The sequence below is a fragment of the Macaca fascicularis genome, chromosome 6 (genome assembly GCF_037993035.2).
Source record: "Macaca fascicularis isolate 582-1 chromosome 6, T2T-MFA8v1.1".
Taxonomy (NCBI): domain Eukaryota; kingdom Metazoa; phylum Chordata; class Mammalia; order Primates; family Cercopithecidae; genus Macaca; species Macaca fascicularis.
The window spans coordinates 66,597,456-66,616,165 of NC_088380.1; the positions used below are offsets into that span (position 1 = coordinate 66,597,456).

An 18,710-nucleotide genomic window follows, 5' to 3' on the forward strand; every position below is an offset into this window, starting at 1 on the left:
ACCCACCACCACATCTGGCTAATTTTTGTGTTTTTAGTAGATACAGGGTTTCACTGTGTTAGCCAGGATGGTCTCGATCTCCTGACCTTATGATCCGCCTGCCTCGGCCTACCAAAGTGTTGGGATTGCAGGCGTGAGACACTATGCCCGGCTGAGCTTTTTATTTTATGATCGTTGACCACATGTATGTCTTCTTTTGAGGAGTGTCTGTTCATGTCTTTCGCCTACTTTTTAATGGGGTTGTTTATTTTATTTTCTTATAAATTTGTTTAAGTTTCTTACAGATGCTGAATATTAGACCTTTGTCAGATGCATAGTTTGTAAAAATTATCTTCTAGTCTGTAGGTTGTCTGTTGACTTTGTTGATTGTTTCTTTTGCTGTGCAAAAGTTGTTTATATCCCATTTGTCCATTTTTGCTTTTGTTGCAATTGCAGCAAAATTGCAAATTTTGTTTTGAAAATTGGTGTCTTCTCATGAAATCTTTGCCCATTCCTATATCCTCAGCGGTACTGCCTAAGTTGTCTTCCAGGATTTTGTAGTTTGGGGTTTTACATTTAAGTCTTAAATCCATCTTGAGTTAGTTTTTGTGTGTGGTGTAAGGAAGTGGTCCAGTTTCAATTTTCTGCATATGGGTATATGGCTAGCCAGTTATCCCAGCACCATTTATTGAATAAGAAATTCTTTCCCCATTGCTTGTTTTTGTCAGGTTTGTTGATCAGATAGGTGTAGGTGTGCAGTCTTATTTCTGGGCTCTCTATTCTGTTTCATTGGTCTATGTGTCTGTTCTTGTATCAGTACTATGCTGTTTTGGTTACCATAGCTCTGTGGTATAGTTTGAAGTTGGATAGTGTGATGCCTCCAGCTTTGTTTTTTTGTTTGTTTGTTTTGCTTAGGATTGCCTTGGCTATTCAGGCTCTTTTTGGTTCCATATGAATTTTAAAATACTTTTTTCTAGTTCTGTGAAGAATGTCAATGGTAGTTTAATGGGAATAGCATTGAATCTGTAAATTGCTTTGGGCAGTATGGCCGTTTTAGCAATATTGATTCTTCCAGTCCATGCGCATGGAATGTTTTTCCATTTGTTTGTGTCATCTCTGATTTTTGGGCAGTGGTTTGTAGTTCTCCTTATCAAGATCTTTCACCTCCGCTGTATTCCTAGATACTTTATTCTTTTTGCGGCAATTGTGAATGAGAGTTTGTTCGTGATTTGGCTTTCTGCTTGAGTTTTGTTGGTGTATAGGAGTGCTAGCAATTTTTGCACATTAATTTTATATCCTGAGACTTTGCTGAAGTTGCTTATCAGCTTAAGAAGCTTTTGGGCTGAGGCAGTGGGGTTTTCTAGATACAGGATCATGTCATCTGCAAACAGGGATAGTTTGACTTCCTCTCTTCTTATTTGGATGCCCTTTTACTTTTTTTCTCTTGCCTGATTTCACTGGCCAGAACTTCCTATACTATGTTGAATACAAGTAGTGAGAGAGGGCATCCTTGTCTTGTGCCAGTTTTCAAGGGGAATTGTATTAGTCAGAGTTCTCTAAAGGGACAGAACTAATAGGATATATGAATATATGAAGAGGAGTTTATTAGGAGAATTGACTCACATGATCACAAGGTGAAGTCCCACAATAGGCCGTCTGCAACTGAGGAGCACGGAAGCAAATCTAAGTCCCAAAACCTCAAAAGTAGGGAAGCTGACAATGCATCCTTCAATCTGCAGCTGAAGGCCCAAGAGTCCCTGGCAAATCACTGGTGTAAGTTCGAGAGTCTAAAAACTGAAGAACTTGGAGTCTGAAGTTCGAGAGCAGGAAGCATCCAGCATAGGAGAAAAAGGAAGGCCAGAAGACTCAGCAAGTCTGCTCATTCCACTTTCTTCTGCCTGCTTCATTCTAGCCATGCTGGCAGCTGATTAGATGGTACCCACCCAGATTGAAAGTAGGTCTGCCTCTCCCAGTCCACTGACTTAAATGTTAATCTCCTTTGGCAACATCCTCATAGACACACCCAGGAACAATATGCTGCATCCCTCAATCCAATCAAGTTGACACTGAATATTAACCATCACAGGAATGCTTCTAGCTTTTGCCCATTCCATATATTGGCAGTGGATTTGTCATATATGGCTCTTATTATTTAAGGTATGTTCCTTCAATGCCTAGTTTATTAAGAGTTTTTAACATGAAGGGATGCTGATTTTAATTGACAGCCTTTTCTGCATCTGTTGATATAATCATGTGGTTCTTGTCTTTAGTTCTGTTTATGTGATGAATCACATTTATTGATTTGCATATATTGAACCAGCCTTGCGTCCCAGGGATGAAGCCAACTTGATTGTGGTGGATAAGCTTTTTGACGTGCTACTGTATTCAGTTTGCTAGTACTTTGTTGAGGATTTTTGCATTGACGTTCATCAAGGATATTGGCCTGACGTTTTCCTTTTTTGTGGTATCAAACACTGCCAGGTTTTGGTATCACAGTGATTCTGGCCTTGTAGAATGAGGTAGGGAGGAGTCCCTCCTCTTTAATTTTTTGGAATAGTTTTAGTAGGAATGGTTCCAGCTCTTCTTTGTACATCTGGTAGAATTCAGCTGTGAATCTGTGTGGTCCTGGGCTTTTTTTGGTTGGTAGGCTATTTATTACTGCCTCAATTTTAGAACTTGTTATTGGTCTGTTTAGGGATTCAGTTTCCTCCTGGTTCAGTCCTGGGATGGTGTATGTGTCCAGGAATTTATCAGTTTCTTCTAGACTTTCTAGTTTATGTGGATAAAGGTATTTATAATATTCTCTGATGGTTTTTCTCTCTGTGGGGTCAGTGGTAATAGCCCCCTTATTTCTAATTGTGTTGATTTGAATCTTCTCCCCTTTCTTCTTTATTAGTCTGACTAGTCATCTATTTTATTAATTTTTTTTTTCCAAAAAGCAGCTCCTGGTTTCATTGATCTTTTGAATTTTTTGTGTGTATTTCCTTCAGTTCAACTCTGATTTTGGTTATTTCTTGTCTTCTGCTAGCTTTGGGATTTGTTTGCTCTTGGTTCTCTAGTTCTTTTAGTTTTGGTGTTAAGTTGTTAACTTGAGATCGTTCTAATTTTTCTATGTGGGCATTTAGTGCTATAAATTCCCCTCTTAACACTGCCTTACCTAAATCCCAAAGATTCTGGCATGTTGTATCTTTGTTCTCATTAGTTTCAAAGAACTTCTTGATTTCTGCCTTAATTTCATTACTTACCCAAAAGTCATTCAGGAGCAGGTTATTCAATTTCCATGTAATTGTATGGCTTTGAGTGAATTTCTTAATCTTGAATTCTAATTTGATTGCACTGTGGTCCAAGAGACGGCTTGTTATGATTCCAGTGCTTTTGCATTTGCCAAGGAGTGTTTTACTTCTGATTATGAGATCGATTTTAGAGTAAGTGCCATGTAGCAATGAAAATAATGTTTATTCTGTTTTTTGGGGTGGAGAGATTTGTAGATATCTATCAGGTCCATTTGATATAGAGCTGAGTTCAGGTCCTGAATATCTTTGTTAACTTTCTGTCTTGATGATATGTCTAATACTGTCAGTGGGGTGTTAAAGTCTCCCACTATTAATATGTGGGAGGCTACATCTCTCTGAAGGTCTCTTAAGAACTTGCTTTATGAATCTGGGTGCTCCTGTGTTGGGCACATATATATTTAGGAGAGTCAGGCCTTCTTATTGAATTGAACCTTTTACCATTATGTAATGTCCTTCTTTTTTGTCTTTTTTGGATCTTTATTGGTTTAAAGTCTGTTTTGTCAGAACTATGATTACAACCCCTGCTTTTTTCTGTCTTCCTTTTACTTGGTAGGTTTTCCTCCATCCCTTCATTTTGAGCCTATGTGTGTTATTGCTTGTGAGATGGATCTCTTGAAGACAGTATACCAATGGATCTTAGTTCTTTATCCAGCTTGCCACTCTGCTCTGTGTCTTTTAATTGGGGCATTTAGCCCATTTACATTTGAGGTTAGTATTAATATGTGTGGATTTGATCCTGTCATCATGATGTTAGCTGTTTATTTTGCAGACTTACGTGGTTGCTTTATAGTGTTACTGGTCTGTGTATTTTGGTGTCTTTTTGTAGTGGCTTGTAACGGCCTTTGCTTTTTGTATTTAGTGCTTCAGGAGCTCTTGGAAGGCAGGTCTGAGATTCCCTCAGCATTTGCTTGTCTGAAAAGGATCTTATTTCTCCTTTGCTTATGAAGCTTAATTTGGCTGGATATGAAATTCTGGGTTGGAATTTCCTTTCCTTAAGAATGTTGAATATTGGCCCCTACAAACCCAGAGTGGCTTACAGGGTTTCCACTTAGAGGTCTGCTGTTAGTCTGATACGCTTCCCTTTGTAGGTGAGCTGACCTTTCTCCCTAGCTGAGCTTAATATTGTTTCTTTCATTTCAACCTTGGAGATTGTGGTCATTATGTGTTTTGGGGATGATCTTGTGGAGTATCTTATTTATTTATTTTTTGAGATGGAGTTTCACTCTTGTTGCCTAGGCTGGAGTGCAATGGCACGATCTCAGCTCACTGCAACCTCCACATCCCAGGTTCAAGTGATTCTCCTGCCTCAGCCTCCCAAGCAGCTGGGATTACAGGCATGTGCCACCATGCCTGGCTAATTTTGTATTTTTAGTAGAGACAAGGTTTCACCATGTTGGTCTGGCTGGACTCGAACTCCTGATCTCAGGTGATCCACCCGCCTTGGCTTCCCAAATTGCTGGGATTATAGGAGTGAGGTACAATGCCCAGCCTCTTGTGGAGTATCATACTGGGGTTCTCTGCACTTCCTGAATTTGAAAGTTGGCCCATCTAGCTAGTTGGGGAAGTTCTTATGGATGTTATCCTGAAATATGTTTTCCACATTGGCTGCATTCTCCCCATATCTTTTAGGTACACCAATCAGTCATATTTGGTGTGTTTACATAATCCAATATTTCTCAGAGGTTTTGTTCATTCTATTTCATTCTTTTTTCTCTATTCTTGTCTGCCTGTCTTATTTCAGAAAGACAGTCTTCAAACTCTGAGATCCTTTCCTTCACTTGGTCTATTCTGTTATTAATACTTGTGATTGCATTATGAAATTCTTGTATTGTGTTTTTCAGCTCTATCATGTTGGTTACATTCTTCTCTATGCTGACTGTTTTGTCCATCAGCCTCTGCAATGTTGCATCACGATTTTTAGCTTCTTTGCATTGGGTTACACATGCTCATTAGCTCAGTGAAGTTTGTTTTTATCCATGTGCTGAATTCTACCTCTGTCATTTCAGCCATCTCAGCTTCAGCCCCCATTCTGAGCCCTTTCTGGGGAGGTGATGCGGTCGTTTGGAGGACAGAGGCCACTCTGGCTTTTTGAGTTTTCAATGTTCTTGCACTGATTCTTCCTAATCTTTATGGACTTATCTACGTCTGATCTTTGAAGTTCTGACCTTTGGATGGGTTTTTTATTTTTTAATTTGTTTGTTTCTTTTAATAGCCTGGTCAGTTTTCCGCAGGGCTACTGCAGTTTTCTGGGGTTCCACTCCAGTCCCTAGTCACCTTGAATTTTCCAGTACTTATAGGCATCACCAATGAAGGCTGAGAAACAGCAAAGATGGCAGCCTGCGCCTTTCTCTGGGAGCTCCTTTCCAAGGAGGTACAGACCTGTCACCAGCCTGAATACACTTGTAGGAGGAGGTTAGAGACCCCACTTGGGAGGACTCACCCATTTAGGAGGAATAGGATCGGAGACCTGCTTAAAGAAGGAGTCTAGCTATGCTTGCTTGCTTGCTTGCTTGCTTGCTTGCTTGCTTGCTTGCTTTCTTTCTTTCTTTCTTTCTTTCTTTCTTTCTTTCTTTCTTTCTTTCTTTCTTTCTATTATACTTTAAGTTCTAGGGTACATGTGCACAATGTGCAGGTTTTTTACATATGTATACATGTGCCATGTTGGTATGCTGCACCCATTAACTCGTCATTTACATTAAGTATATCTCCTAATACTATCCCTCCCCCCGCCCCCAACCCCACAACAGGCCCCAGTGTGTGATGTTCCCCTTCCTGTGTCCAAGTGTTCTCATTGTTCACTTCCCACCTATGAGTGAGAACATGCGGTGTTTGATTTTCTGTCCTTGCGATAGTTTGCTCAGAATGACGGTTTCCAGCTGCATCCATGTCCCTACAAAGGACATGAACTCATCCTTTTTTATGGCTGCATAGTATTCCATGGTGTATATGTGCCACATTTTCTTAATCCAGTCTATCATTGATGGACATTTGGGTTGGTTCCAAGTCTTTGCTCTTGTGAATAGTGCCATAATAAACATATGTGTGCATGTGTCTTTATAGCAGCATGATTTATAATCCTTTGAGTATATACCCAGTAATGGGATGGCTGGGTCAAATGGCATTTCTAGTTCTAGATCCTTGAGGAATCGCCACACTGTCTTCCACAATGGTTGAACTAGTTTACAGTCCCACCAACAGTGTAAAAGCATTCTTATTTCTCCACATCCTCTCCAGCACCTGTTGTTTCCTGACTTTTTAATGATGGCCATTCTAACTGGTGTGAGATGCTATCTCATTGTGGTTTTGATTTGCATTTCTCTGATGGTGAGTGATGACGAGCATTTTTTCATGTGTCTGTTGGCTGCATAAATGTCTTCTTTTGAGAAGTGTCTGTTCATATCCTTTGCCTACTTTTTTGGTGGTGTTTTTTGGTTTTTTCTTGTAAATTTGTTTGAGTTCTTTGTAGATTCTGGATATTAGCCCTTTGTCAGATGGGTAGATTGCAGAAATTTGCTTTGATTCTGTAGGTTGCCTGTTCACTGTGATGATAGTTTCTTTTGATGTGCAGAAGCTCTTTAGTTTAATTAGATCCCATTTGTCAATTTTGGCTTTTGTTGCCATTGCTTTTGGTGTTTTAGACATGAAGTCATTGCCCATGCCTATGTCCTGAATAGTATTGCCTAGGTTTTATTCTAGAGTTTTTATGGTTTTAGGTCTAACATTTAAGTCTTTAATGCATCTTGAATTAATTTTTGTATAAGGTGTAAAGAAGGGATCCAGTTTCAGCTTTCTAATATGGCTGGCCAGTTTTCCCAGCACCATTTATTAAATAGGGAATCCTTTCCCATTTCTTGTTTTTGTCAGGTTTGTCAAAGATTAGATGGTTGTAGATGTGTGGTGTGATTTCTGAGGCCACTGTTCTGTTCCATTGGTCTATATCTCTGTTTTGGTACCAGTACCATGCTGTTTTGGTTACTGTAGCCTTGTAGTATAGTTTGAAGTCAGGTAGCGTGATGCCTCTAGCTTTGTTCTTCTGGCTTAGGATTGTCTTGGCAATGTGGGCTCTTTTTTGGTTCCATACTAACTTTAAAGTAGTTTTTCTAATTCTGTGCAAACAGTCATTGGTAGTTTGATGGGGATGGCATTGAATCTATAAATTACCTTGAGCAGTATGGCCATTTTCATGATATTGATTCTTCCTATCCATGAGCATGGAATGTTCTTCCATTTCTTTGTGTCCTCTTTTATTTTGTTGTGCAGTTGTTTGTAGTTCTCCTTGAAAAGGTCCTTCACACCCCTTGTACGTTGGATTCCTAGGTATTTTATTCTCTTTGAAGCAATTGTGAATGGGAGTTCACTCATGATTTGGCTTTCTGTTTGTCTGTTATTGGTGTATAGGAATGCTTGTGATTTTTGTGCATTGATTTTGTATCCTGAGACTTTGCTGAAGTTGCTTATCAGCTTAAGGAGATTTTGGGCTGAGACAATGGGGTTTTCTAAATATACAATCATGTCATCTGCAAACAGGGACAATTTGACTTCTTCTTTTCCTAAACGAATACCCTTTATTTCTTTCTCTTGCCTGATTGCCCTGGCCAGAACTTCCAACACTATATTGAATAGGAGTGGTGAGAGAGGGCACCCCTGTCTTGTGCCAGTTTTCAGAGGGAATTTTTCCAGTATTTGCCCATTCAGTATAATATTGGCTGTGGGTTTGTCATAAATAGCTCTTATTATTTTGAGATACATTCCATCAATACCGAATTTATTGAGAGTTTTTAGCATGAAGGGCTGTTGAATTTTGTCAAAAGCCTTTTCTGCATCTATTGAGATAATCATGTGGTTCTTGTCTTTGGTTCTGTTTATATGCTGGATTATGTTTATTGATTTGCGTATGTTGAACCAGCCTTGCGTCCCAGGGATGAAGCCCACTTGATATGGCGGATAAGCTTTTTGATTGCTGCTGGATCCGGTTTGCCAGTATTTTATTGAGGATTTTTGCATCGATGTTCATCAGGGATATTGTTCTAAACTTGTTTTTTGTTGTGTCTCTGCTAGACTTTGGTATCAGGATGATGCTGGCCTCATAAAATGAGTTAGGGAGGATTCCCTCTTTTTCTATTGATTGGAATCGTTTCAGAAGGAATGGTACCAGCTCCTCCTTGTGCCTCTGGTAGAATTCGGCTGTGAATCCATCTGGTCCTGGACTTTTTTTGGTTGGTAGGCTATTAATTATTGCCTCAATTTCAGAGCCTGCTATTGGTCTATTCAGGGATACAACTTCTTCCTGGTTTAGTCTTGGGAGAGTGTAAGTGTCCAGGAAATTATCCATTTCTTCTAGGTTTTCTAGTTTATTTGCATAGAGGTGTTTATAGTATTCTCTGATGGTAGTTTGTATTTCTGTGGGGTCGGTGGTGATATCCCCTTTATCATTTTTTATTGCGTCTATTTGATTCTTCTCTCTTTTCTTCTTTATTAGTCTTACTAGCAGTCTATCAGTTTTGTTGATCTTTTCAAAAAACCAGCTCCTGGATTCATTGATGTTTTTGAAGGGTTTTTTGTGTCTCTGTCTCCTTCAGTTCTGCTCTGATCTTAGTTATTTCTTGCCTTCTGCTAGCTATTGAATGTGTTTGCTCTTGCTTCTCTAGTTCTTTACATTGTGATGTTAGGGTGTCAATTTTAGATCTTTCCTGCTTTCTCTTGTGGGCATTTAGTGCTATAAATTTCCCACTACACATTGCTTTAAATGTGTTCCAAAGATTCTGGTATATTTTGTCTTTGTTCTCATTGGTTTCAAAGAACATCTTTATTTCTGCCTTCATTTTGTTATGTACCCAGTAGTCATTTAGGATCAGGTTGTTCAGTTTCCATATAGTTGAGCGGTTTTGAGTGAGTTTTTTAATCCTGAGTTCTAGTTTGATTACACTGTTGTCTGAGGGACAGTTTGTTATAATTTGTGTTCTTTTACATTTGCTGAGGAGTGCTTTACTTCCAACTATCTGGCCAATTTTGGAATAAGTGCGATGTGGTGCTTAGAAGAATCTATATTCTGTTGATTTGGGGTGGAGAGTTCTGTAGATGTCTATTAGGTCTGGTTGGTGCAGAGCTGAGTTCAATTCCTGGATAACCTTGTTAACTTTCTGTCTCATTGATCTGTCTAATGTTGACAATGGGGTGTTAAAGTTTCCCATTATTATTGTGTGGGCGTCTAAGTCTCTTTTTAGGTCTCTAAGGACTGGCTTTATGAATCTGTGTGCTCCTGTATTGGGTGCATATATATGGATATATAAGGATAGTTAGCTCTTCTTGTTGAATGGATCCCTTTACCATTATGTAATGGCCTTGTCTCTTTTGATCTTTAATGGTTTAAAGTCTCTTTTATCAGAGACTAGGATTGCAACCCCTGCTTTTTTTGTTTGTTTGTTTTCCATTTGCTTGGTAGATCTTCCTCCATCCCTTTATTTTGAGCCTACGTGTGTCTCTGCATGTGAGATGGGTCTCCTGAATACAGCAAACTGATGAGTCTTGACTCTTTATCCAATTTGCCAGTCAGTGTCTTTTAATTGGACCATTTAGTCCATTTACATTTAAGGTTAATATTGTTATGTGTGAACTTGAACCTGTCATTATGATGTTAGCTGGTTATTTTGCTCGTTAGTTGATGCAGTTTCCTCCTAGCATCGATGGTCTTTACAATTTGGCATGTTTTTGCAGTGGCTGGTGGCGGTTTTTCCTTTCCATGTTTAGTGCTTCCTTAGGAGCTCTTGTAGGGCAGGCCTGGTGGTGACAAAATCTCTCAGCATTTGCTTCTCTGTAAAGGATTTTATTTCTCCTTCACTTATGAAACTTAGTTTGGCTGGATATGAAATTCTGGGTTGAAAATTCTTTTCTTTAAAAATGCTGAATATTGGCCCCCACTCTCCTCTGGCTTCTAGAGTTTCTGTTGAGAGAGCCACTATTAGTCTGATGAGCTTCTCTTTGTGGGTAACCCAACCTTTTTCTCTGGCTACCCTTAACATTTTTTCCTTCATTTCAACTTTGGTGAATCTGACAATTATGTGTCTTAGAGTCGCTCTTCTCAAGGAGTATCTTTGTGGCGTTCTCTGTATTTCCTGAGTTTGGATGCTGGTGTGCCTTGCTAGGTTGGGGAAGTTCTGGATAATGTCCTGAAGAGTGTTTTCCAACTTGGTTCCATTCTCCCCGTCACTTTCAGGTACACCAATCGGACGTAGATTTGGTCTTTTCACATAGTCCCATGTTTCTTGGAGGCTTTGTTCGTTTCTTTTTACTCTAAACTTATCTTCTCACTTCATTTCATTCATTTGATCTTCAGTCACTAATACCCTCTCTTCGAGTTGGTCAAATTGGCTACTGAAGCTTGTGCCTGCGTCACGTAGTTCTCGTGCCATGGTTTTCTGCTCCATCAGGTCATTTAAGGACTTCTCTACACTGGTTATTCTAGTTAGCCTTTTGTCTAATCTTTTTTCAAGGCTTTTAGCTTCCTTGCAATGGGTTCGGACATCTTCCTTTAGCTCGAAGAAGTTTGACCGTCTGAAGCCTTCTTCTGTCAACTCATCAAAGTCATTCTCCATCCAGCTTTGTTCCATTACTCGTGAGGAGCTGTGTTCCTTTGGAGGAGAAGAGTCACTCTGATTTTTAGAATTTTCAGCTTTTCTGCTCTGGTTTCTCCCCATCTTTGTGGTTTTATCTACCTTTGGTGTTTGATGATGGTGATGTACAGATGGGGTTTTGGTGTGGATGTCCTTTCTGTTTATTAGTTTTCTTTCTAACAGTCAGGACCCTCAGCTGCAGGTCTATTGGAGTTTGCTGGAGGTCCACTCCACACCCTGTTTGCCTGAGTATCACCAGCAGAGGCTGCAGAGCAGCGAATATGGCAGAACAGCAAATGCTGCCTGACCGTTCCTCTGGGAGCTTTGTCTCAGAGGGTCACCCAGCCATGTGAGGTGTCAGTCGGCCCCTACTGGGAGGTGCCTCCCAGTTAGGCTACTTGGGGGTCAGGGACCCACTTGAAAAGGCAGTCTGTCAGTTCTCAGATCTCAAACTCTGTGCTGGGAGAACCACTACTCTCTTGAAAGCTGTCAACCAGGGACATTTAAGTCTGCAGAAGTTTCTGATGCCTTTTGTTCAGCTATGCCCTGCCCCCAGAGGTGGAGTCAACAGAGGCAGGCAGGCCTCCTTGAGCTGCAGCGGGCTCCACCCTGTTCGAGCTTCTTGGCCACTTTGTTTACCTACTCAAGCCTCAGCAATGGCAGGCACCCCTCCCGCAGCCTCACTGCTGCCTTGCAGTTTGATCCCAGACTGCTGTGCTAGCAATGAGTGAGGCTCCGTGGGCATGGGACCCTCCGGGCCAGGTGCAGGATATAATATTCTGGTGTGCTGTTTTCTAAGACCTTGGAAAAGCACAGTATTAGGGTGGGAGTGACCCGATTTTCCAGGTGCTGTCTGTCACAACTTCCCTTGGCTAGGAAAGGGTATTTCCTGTCCACTTGCACTTCCCGGGTGAGGCGATGCCTTGCCCTGCTTCAGCTCTCACTCAGTGGACTGCACCCACTGTCCTGCCCCCACTGTCTGACAAGCCCCAGTGAAATGAACCTGGTACCTCAGTTGGAAATGCAGAAATCACCTGTCTTCTGCGTCACTCATGCTGGGAGCTATAGACTGGAGCTGTTCGTATTCAGCCATCTTGGAACCTCTTAGATATGCTTTCATAGAGCAGATGTGCTGTACTGGGATACTGCTTCCACCACTGGTCAACTTGGATTCTCCAAAGCCTGATGGCTGGAATGTCTATGTCACCCAAACAGCAAAGATGGCGGCCTGTCTCTCTCTCTTGGAGTGGTCCCAGGAAGTTCTCAAATCTGTCAGCCTGAGAACATGGGCAGGGGTGACTGGAGGCCCCAATGTGGAGGTCCTGCTCAGTGAGGAGGAACAGATCGGGGGCCCACTTTAAAGAAACAGCCTGGCCTCATTTTGGTAGAACAACTGTGCTGTGCTGGGGCATCCATTTTGTTTCTGGTCGGTTTGGACTCTCCAAAACTCACAGGTTGGAACTGCTGAGTTATCCAAACAGCAAAGATGGTGGCCCTTCCCTCCTCCAAAGAACTCTGTCCCAGGTGGGGCGAAACTGTTGTCAGTGGTTGACTGGAATTCTAAGCCAGTGGATCTTGTCCTGTGAGGCCCTGTGGAAGTGGAGCCCGCGGACCATCACTCCTCAGCCTTCTCAATTCAGCCTTCTTCCTAGGGGTATGTACAGAGGTCCAACCTCCTTCCCTCACAGAGCTGCAGTCACTCTTGCCAAGAAGCCTGGAGCCTAAGTATGTAAAGCTCCTGCGCATCTGCACATGCCTGAATGGCTGCTCTGCCAAGAGTCCACAGAGCTCCGTGTGTCAGACTGAAGACCCTGGTGGAGTGGGTTTAGGAGATCTCCTGACTCAGAGTTGCAAAGATCCATGGGAGAAGCATGGTTTCCCAGGGTCACATGTTAGAATACTCACCACTTCCCCAGGTGGGGGAGGTTCCCCTGGCTCCATGTCACTCCAGCATGGGCCATTGTGCTATCTTGCTTTTCTTCATTTTCCAGGGGTCGAGTTGTTTCCTTGATTAAGCCCAATGAGAGTACCTGGATGTTTCAGTAGAAGGTGCTATATTTACTTGCCCCTTTGGTTGCTCTCCATGACAGCCACGTACCCTAGCTGCTTCTAGTTGGCCATCTTGGCCTGAATCTAAGTAACTTTAATTTGGGCCATAAAGAGGCAATTGAAAAATTCCCAAAGTCACTTATTTCCTTGACTACACAGAGTAATTGTGGTATTGCTAAGCTGGATTTTCTAATGAAGATCAAAATCCTGATAGAACAAATATTTTTCAGAAGAAATATTCATTCAATAATTTTTAAAGTACCAACTCTTTTAAAGCATTTAAAAGAGTAAATACCCCCAAAGAGTAGGTACTTACAATGACAGAAAAATAAATCTCCCATGGGTACCTCCTGCCTTTGACAACCTTACAGACTCACAAGGGAGATAAAATCTGTTCAGGTTGCCCAGGTGCTGTGGCTCATGCCTGTAATCCCAGGACTTTGGGAGGCCAAGGCGAGCAGATCACGAGGTCAAGAGATTGAGACCATTCTGGCCAACATGGTGAAACCCCATCTCTACTAAAAATACAAAAATTAACTGGGCATGGTGGCACATGCTTGTAGTCCCAGCCACTTGGGAAGCTGAGACAGGAGAATCACTTGAACCAGGGAGTCAGAGGTTGCAGTGAGCTGAGATTGCACCACTGCACTCCAGCCTGGCTAGAAATAGGCCAAATAGGAGTAGAAACTAATAGAAACAGAATGCAGGCTGGGTGCAATGGCTCACGCCTATAATTCCAGCACTTTGGGAGGCCAAGGTGGGCAGATCACTGAAGGTCAGGAGTTCAAGACCAGTGTGGCCAACATGGTGAAACACCATCTCTACGAAAAATACAAAAATTAGCTGGGCATGGTGGCGAGCACTTGTAATCTCAGCTACTTGGGAGACTGAGGCCGGAGAATCACTTGAATCTGGGAGACAAAAGTTACAGTGACGTGAGATCACACCACTGCACTACAGCCTGGGTAGCAGAGCGAGACTGTTGAAAGAAAGAAAGAAAGAGAGAAAGAAAGAGAGAGAGAGAGAGGAAGGAAGGAAGGAAGGAAGGAAGGAAGGAAGGAAGGAAGGAAGGAAGGAAGGAAGGAAGGAAGGAAGGAAGGGAGGGAGGGAGGGAGGGAGGGAGGGAGGGAGGGAGGGAGGGAGGGAGGGAGGGAGGGAGGGAGGGAAAGAAGGGAAAGAAGGAAAAGAAAGAAAGAGAATGCAGAAAGAATAACAAGGATAGAAGTTCAGAAATGGTAGTAGAGAATGGAGAACATTGGAGATACATGTGAGGGATAAGTGCAAGAGACAATAGAGCAGGGGGAAATGACTGATCCCAAGCCTGCAGGTGAATGTTGCTGTTTCCACCCCCACAAACCATTCAGTGCTGGGCTTTTTATGAAGACAGGTCCTGGTGCTATTACAGATGATCCTTGGTTTACGATGAGGTTATGTCCCAATAAGCCTATCATATGTTGAAAATATCATCATGTAGAAAATGCATTTAATACACCTAGACTACTGAACATCATAGCTTAGCCTAGCCTACTTTAAATGTGTTCAGAACACTTACATTAACCTATAGTTGGGCAAAATCATCTAACACAAAGCTTACTTTATAATAAAGTTTTGAATAACTTATGTAATTCATTGAATAAGTACTGAAATGAAAAACAGAATGGTTTCACACCATGATAATGTTGAAAATCCTAAGTCAAACTGTTGTAAGTCACTGACAGTCTGTGCCTAGATGAATAAGGCCAGCTGTTAGAGATAGTCACGAGAGAGTGGCTGGTAGATGGATAAAGCTAAGACTTTAGAGCCAGTTCAACCAGGGTTTATTTCCCAGTCGCTAATTATATGGCATTAGGAAAGTTTCTTAATCTCTCTGGGCCTCAGTTTCCAAATCTCTAAACTGGGATCAATAGTTCTTATTTTTCTAACATGTAGTTAGGGTCACACCTAGCCTGGCCTCCTCTTTCTGGTTTAATGTTCTTTGCATGTTGTTCACAAACTTTGAAAGACTGCTTAGTTGAGCATGGATGGTTTTTAGAGCCAGAGACAGTGTCAGATCTGAATTCAAATACAACCATTACTATTTAATGTATAAACTTGGGGAAGTCATTTTGTTTCTATTTCTTCAATTTTGTAGTGAAGAGTGAATCAACTAAAATGATAAAACAACGGCCTTCAAGATCATATTCCCTATAGTATATTTTCTCACAATCTCCTATATAACATTGTAGGCTAAGCAGATATTATTGATCTTTTGTTTTTTTGAGTCTTATTTTTAAAAGGTGTATTGAATAATAATACTTATATTAATAACTTAGATTTATGTGCCAGGCTTCAGGGTAAGCATTTATATACATTATCTCATATAATTTTCACAACAACCCTGAAGTGTAGATACTTTTATAATTTCCATTTTATAGATGGGAAGCCTGATGCTTACAAAATTAAATAAGTTGCTTCAGGTGACATTGACAGTAAGCAATGAAGCTGGGATTTAAATCCAGAAAATCTGACTTTAGAATCGTTCTCATAAGCACTATACTATACTGTCTTCCATGTGATTCTGATAACTTCCCTAGAGGCAGCTGCCCCACTCCCTTCCCATTGCTGCAAAGCATCCAGCACAGTACCCAGTTCCCAACAACCACTTAACAAATGTGGGCTCTATCTCTGCAGCCCATCTCCCAAGTGTTAGAGCTAAGGCCTGATGATATTTTTCAACCATTGAGTAGCTGTTTGCTGGAGCAAATCAGAAAAGAAATCTCTATAAATGAAAACTTTTCTAAGGAATTGAACAATAACTAATTCAAATTTCCAGAATAATATAATTTTGATATTGCCTTGAAGTTTGCTGTATTTTGGTTTGGCTTGCATGCCATAAATATACCTAGTTGAATTTAGATAATTAGGAGGTATGATTTTAAAGATATGAAATTGTCCCCTCTTTATCTTCTCTACACTATTATATTCTCATCGTGACACATATCACCACCAAACATATGTTTGTGTGTTTATTTTCTGTAACCCCTTCAGTAGTACATGTGCTACAGTAGAGAAGGGACTTGATCTGTTTTATTCCCTGCTGTATCTCTGGTACCTAAAATAATATAGAGTAGGTACTCAAAAAAATTTGTTTTATGGATGAATGATTAAAATGTTTGGACAAATTATGGGAAACTGACATTTAAATACTATTTTTCTTTCTAGCTTGGATTAGAAGAACAAGAAAGACTCCACCTACTATGGAGGTAAGACTACACAAGGAAGATATAATTTAGGAGTATATATTCCCAAGGATACATGAAACTTCAGAAAAACTATGATGTATTTTCCCAAAGTGTTGATTTTATTCCATAGAAAATAACTTAAAACATTTTATAATAAATTAATATATAAACCTATATTATTAATAAAATAATATATGATAAAATAAATGCTCATATTATGGAATATAACAAAATTTGTATAAATTTTAAAGTGGAAAAATAAAAATTTAAAACACTTTTTAGAAAGTCTGGACTTGGAGCAGCTTGCACCAGGTCATTTCCCCTGGGTCCTGGGAGTTCTCTGTGCCAATACTCAAATTTTGTGGAAAAGTTTGAGAAACACTGAATCTCTTTGACCTATCCAAATCATGCTCTTATGTTTTCCTTAATATTATATATTTAAATCCATCAAGTATCCAAAGAAACACAGAATTAGCAAGTATTTTATAACAGTAATTATTAGTTGAATTTTTATTTAAAACTTAAAAATGGGTAGTCAGTGGTAAACAATAGAAAAACATAGAAATGCTATGGTATATGTGTTTTACAACATAATTTTTATATAGATTATTTTATAAAAATTATTTTATAATTTTAATTTTAAAAATACATAAAGATCTCTAAAGTTATTTTATAAGAAGTAATTTCATAAAAGGAGAGTCTCTAAATGCATTAGTATACTGCCTTGTTTACTATTTTTCTAGAGGCATTCCCTTTCTTCTACTATTTAGGACTTCCCTCCTCTTTTCTGTTGCCTATTCCCTCACTACTACAAACCCTGATGACAACATAAATGGGCTCCAATACTCAGTCCCCATTTGTTGGGAGGTGGAGTGCTCTAGAGCAGAATCATGATGATACCTCAACTGGCATGCTTATCTTTACTTGCTCCATACATTTGTCATATACTGAACCCATCAATGTTCATTCGGCCAGCGTCTGACTGAGTACATCTCTTGACCCGTTTCTAGCTTTGTATATTGCTTCTGCCTTGGCCTGCTTTTCTCAGATCCTTCTTTCCAACACTGATAAAATTTGGAATAAAAGCTGTTTTGGGGGAAAAAAATAAAAGGCAATGTGATCCAGGATTCAGAAGTATGCCCAATAGTTTACAGTGAAGGATGGATTGAAGAGCTTTCTGTTTCTCCTTCTCTTGGTCATAATAAGAGCTATTGTTATCACTTGCTTCCTCCATCCTCAGAACTTTGAAAGCCTTCTTCATAGAAATATTAATGTGCAAAGTGATTAATGGAGGCAATTGCAATAGTTGGGCCTCAGGCACGACGTCTGTAAATTTTAGGTAATTTCAGCACCTCAAACAATCTCTAGCCAGAACACACCAAGTCCTTCCATCCCTGAGCTCACTCTTGTTAATTTTGATTATCCAAAATGAGCCCTCTTTTGTTGCCTCCCTTTTAGTGTACTGTTAATCACATTGTTCTTTATGCTGCTTTGTACCCTCCCTAATACACACACACACACACACACACACACACACACACACACACACACACTCTCTCTCTCTCTCTCTCTCTCTCTCTCTCTCTTCCTTCCTCTTGGCCCTTTCCATTGTGTTTCAGGAATTTCTGTTTCTTTGTTAGCAAATTACCATTCATGATTAATATTTTCCTGGGAACTTTCTCTACCACATAACCTCAACTGAAATCTGTCTGTGCCTGCAAGATAGTGAGTTCCTTTTTTTCCTTGAAGTAAGTTGTGCTCACTTTCCCATGCCCCACAGAAAGAGAGTTCAACTGCTTCTTGCTTCCCCAAATAGTCTTTGTTTGTGGGCCCAAGAGAGTGGAGAACCTTTGTAAGCCATGTATATTTCTCTGTACCTGACCATCATTTTGTTTGCCAACATCCAAGACAGTCTACCATACTGATGGCTGAGATTAGAATCTGCCATATGGTCTTCTCCTTTCAATGCCTTCCCAAATTTTAGCTGCCCAGTTCTTTGACTTTATCCACACTAGTATCCCTGCCTCAAGTGAACAACCACTTCATTAGGCACACTTTAGTTTTTATCAAACACAGTTCTTACAACTGTAACTTTTACACTCTTCAAGTCCAAATTCTAGATACATCATATTAAGAGGAAAAAAATTTTCTTAATGTAAAGTAAAACATATATTTACAAACCATAACAAAAAAATAGCTTATATAGTTATTAAGCTGTGAAATTATAAGGCAAATTCCACCCAGGTCAAGAAGTAGAACTTTGCCATCTACTTCAGCCCCATTTATCCCATCCTAATCACAACTTCTCTCTCCTGACAAAAGCAAACCTTAACCCAACTTTTATAGTAATCATTTCCTCTCATTTTAAATAGTTTTTTCATTGAAATATACATTATAGTTTAGACTTGTCCATTTTGTAAAAACTTCATATTTGTTTTAAATCTTTCAGTCTATCCTCTTCCATCCCTTTTACTTCCTTACAAATTTATGTGTTAAAAAACCCAACCTAGTTGGCCTGTAGAGTTTGCCACTGTTTAGATTTTGCTGATCTTATGTTC

At 40.1% G+C, this 18,710-nt stretch overlaps 1 protein-coding gene across 10 annotated transcripts in view; it reads left to right on the forward strand.

The window, feature by feature from the left end:
* NDUFAF2 (NADH:ubiquinone oxidoreductase complex assembly factor 2) overlaps nucleotides 1-18,710 on the forward strand; it is a 197,697-nt gene that overhangs the window by 132,491 nt on the left and 46,496 nt on the right. For 9 of the 10 annotated variants that reach the window (XR_012413688.1, XR_012413687.1, XM_073993491.1 and 6 more), the window contains one exon: nucleotides 16,133-16,173. The exons of the other annotated variant lie outside the window; for it this stretch is intronic. Coding sequence is in view for 7 of the 9 variants with exons in the window: in XM_073993491.1 (XP_073849592.1) it covers nucleotides 16,133-16,173 (41 nt within the window). In the remaining 2 variants the exon portion in view is untranslated. The remainder of the gene's footprint in view (nucleotides 1-16,132; nucleotides 16,174-18,710) is intronic. 10 annotated transcript variants of the gene reach the window in all.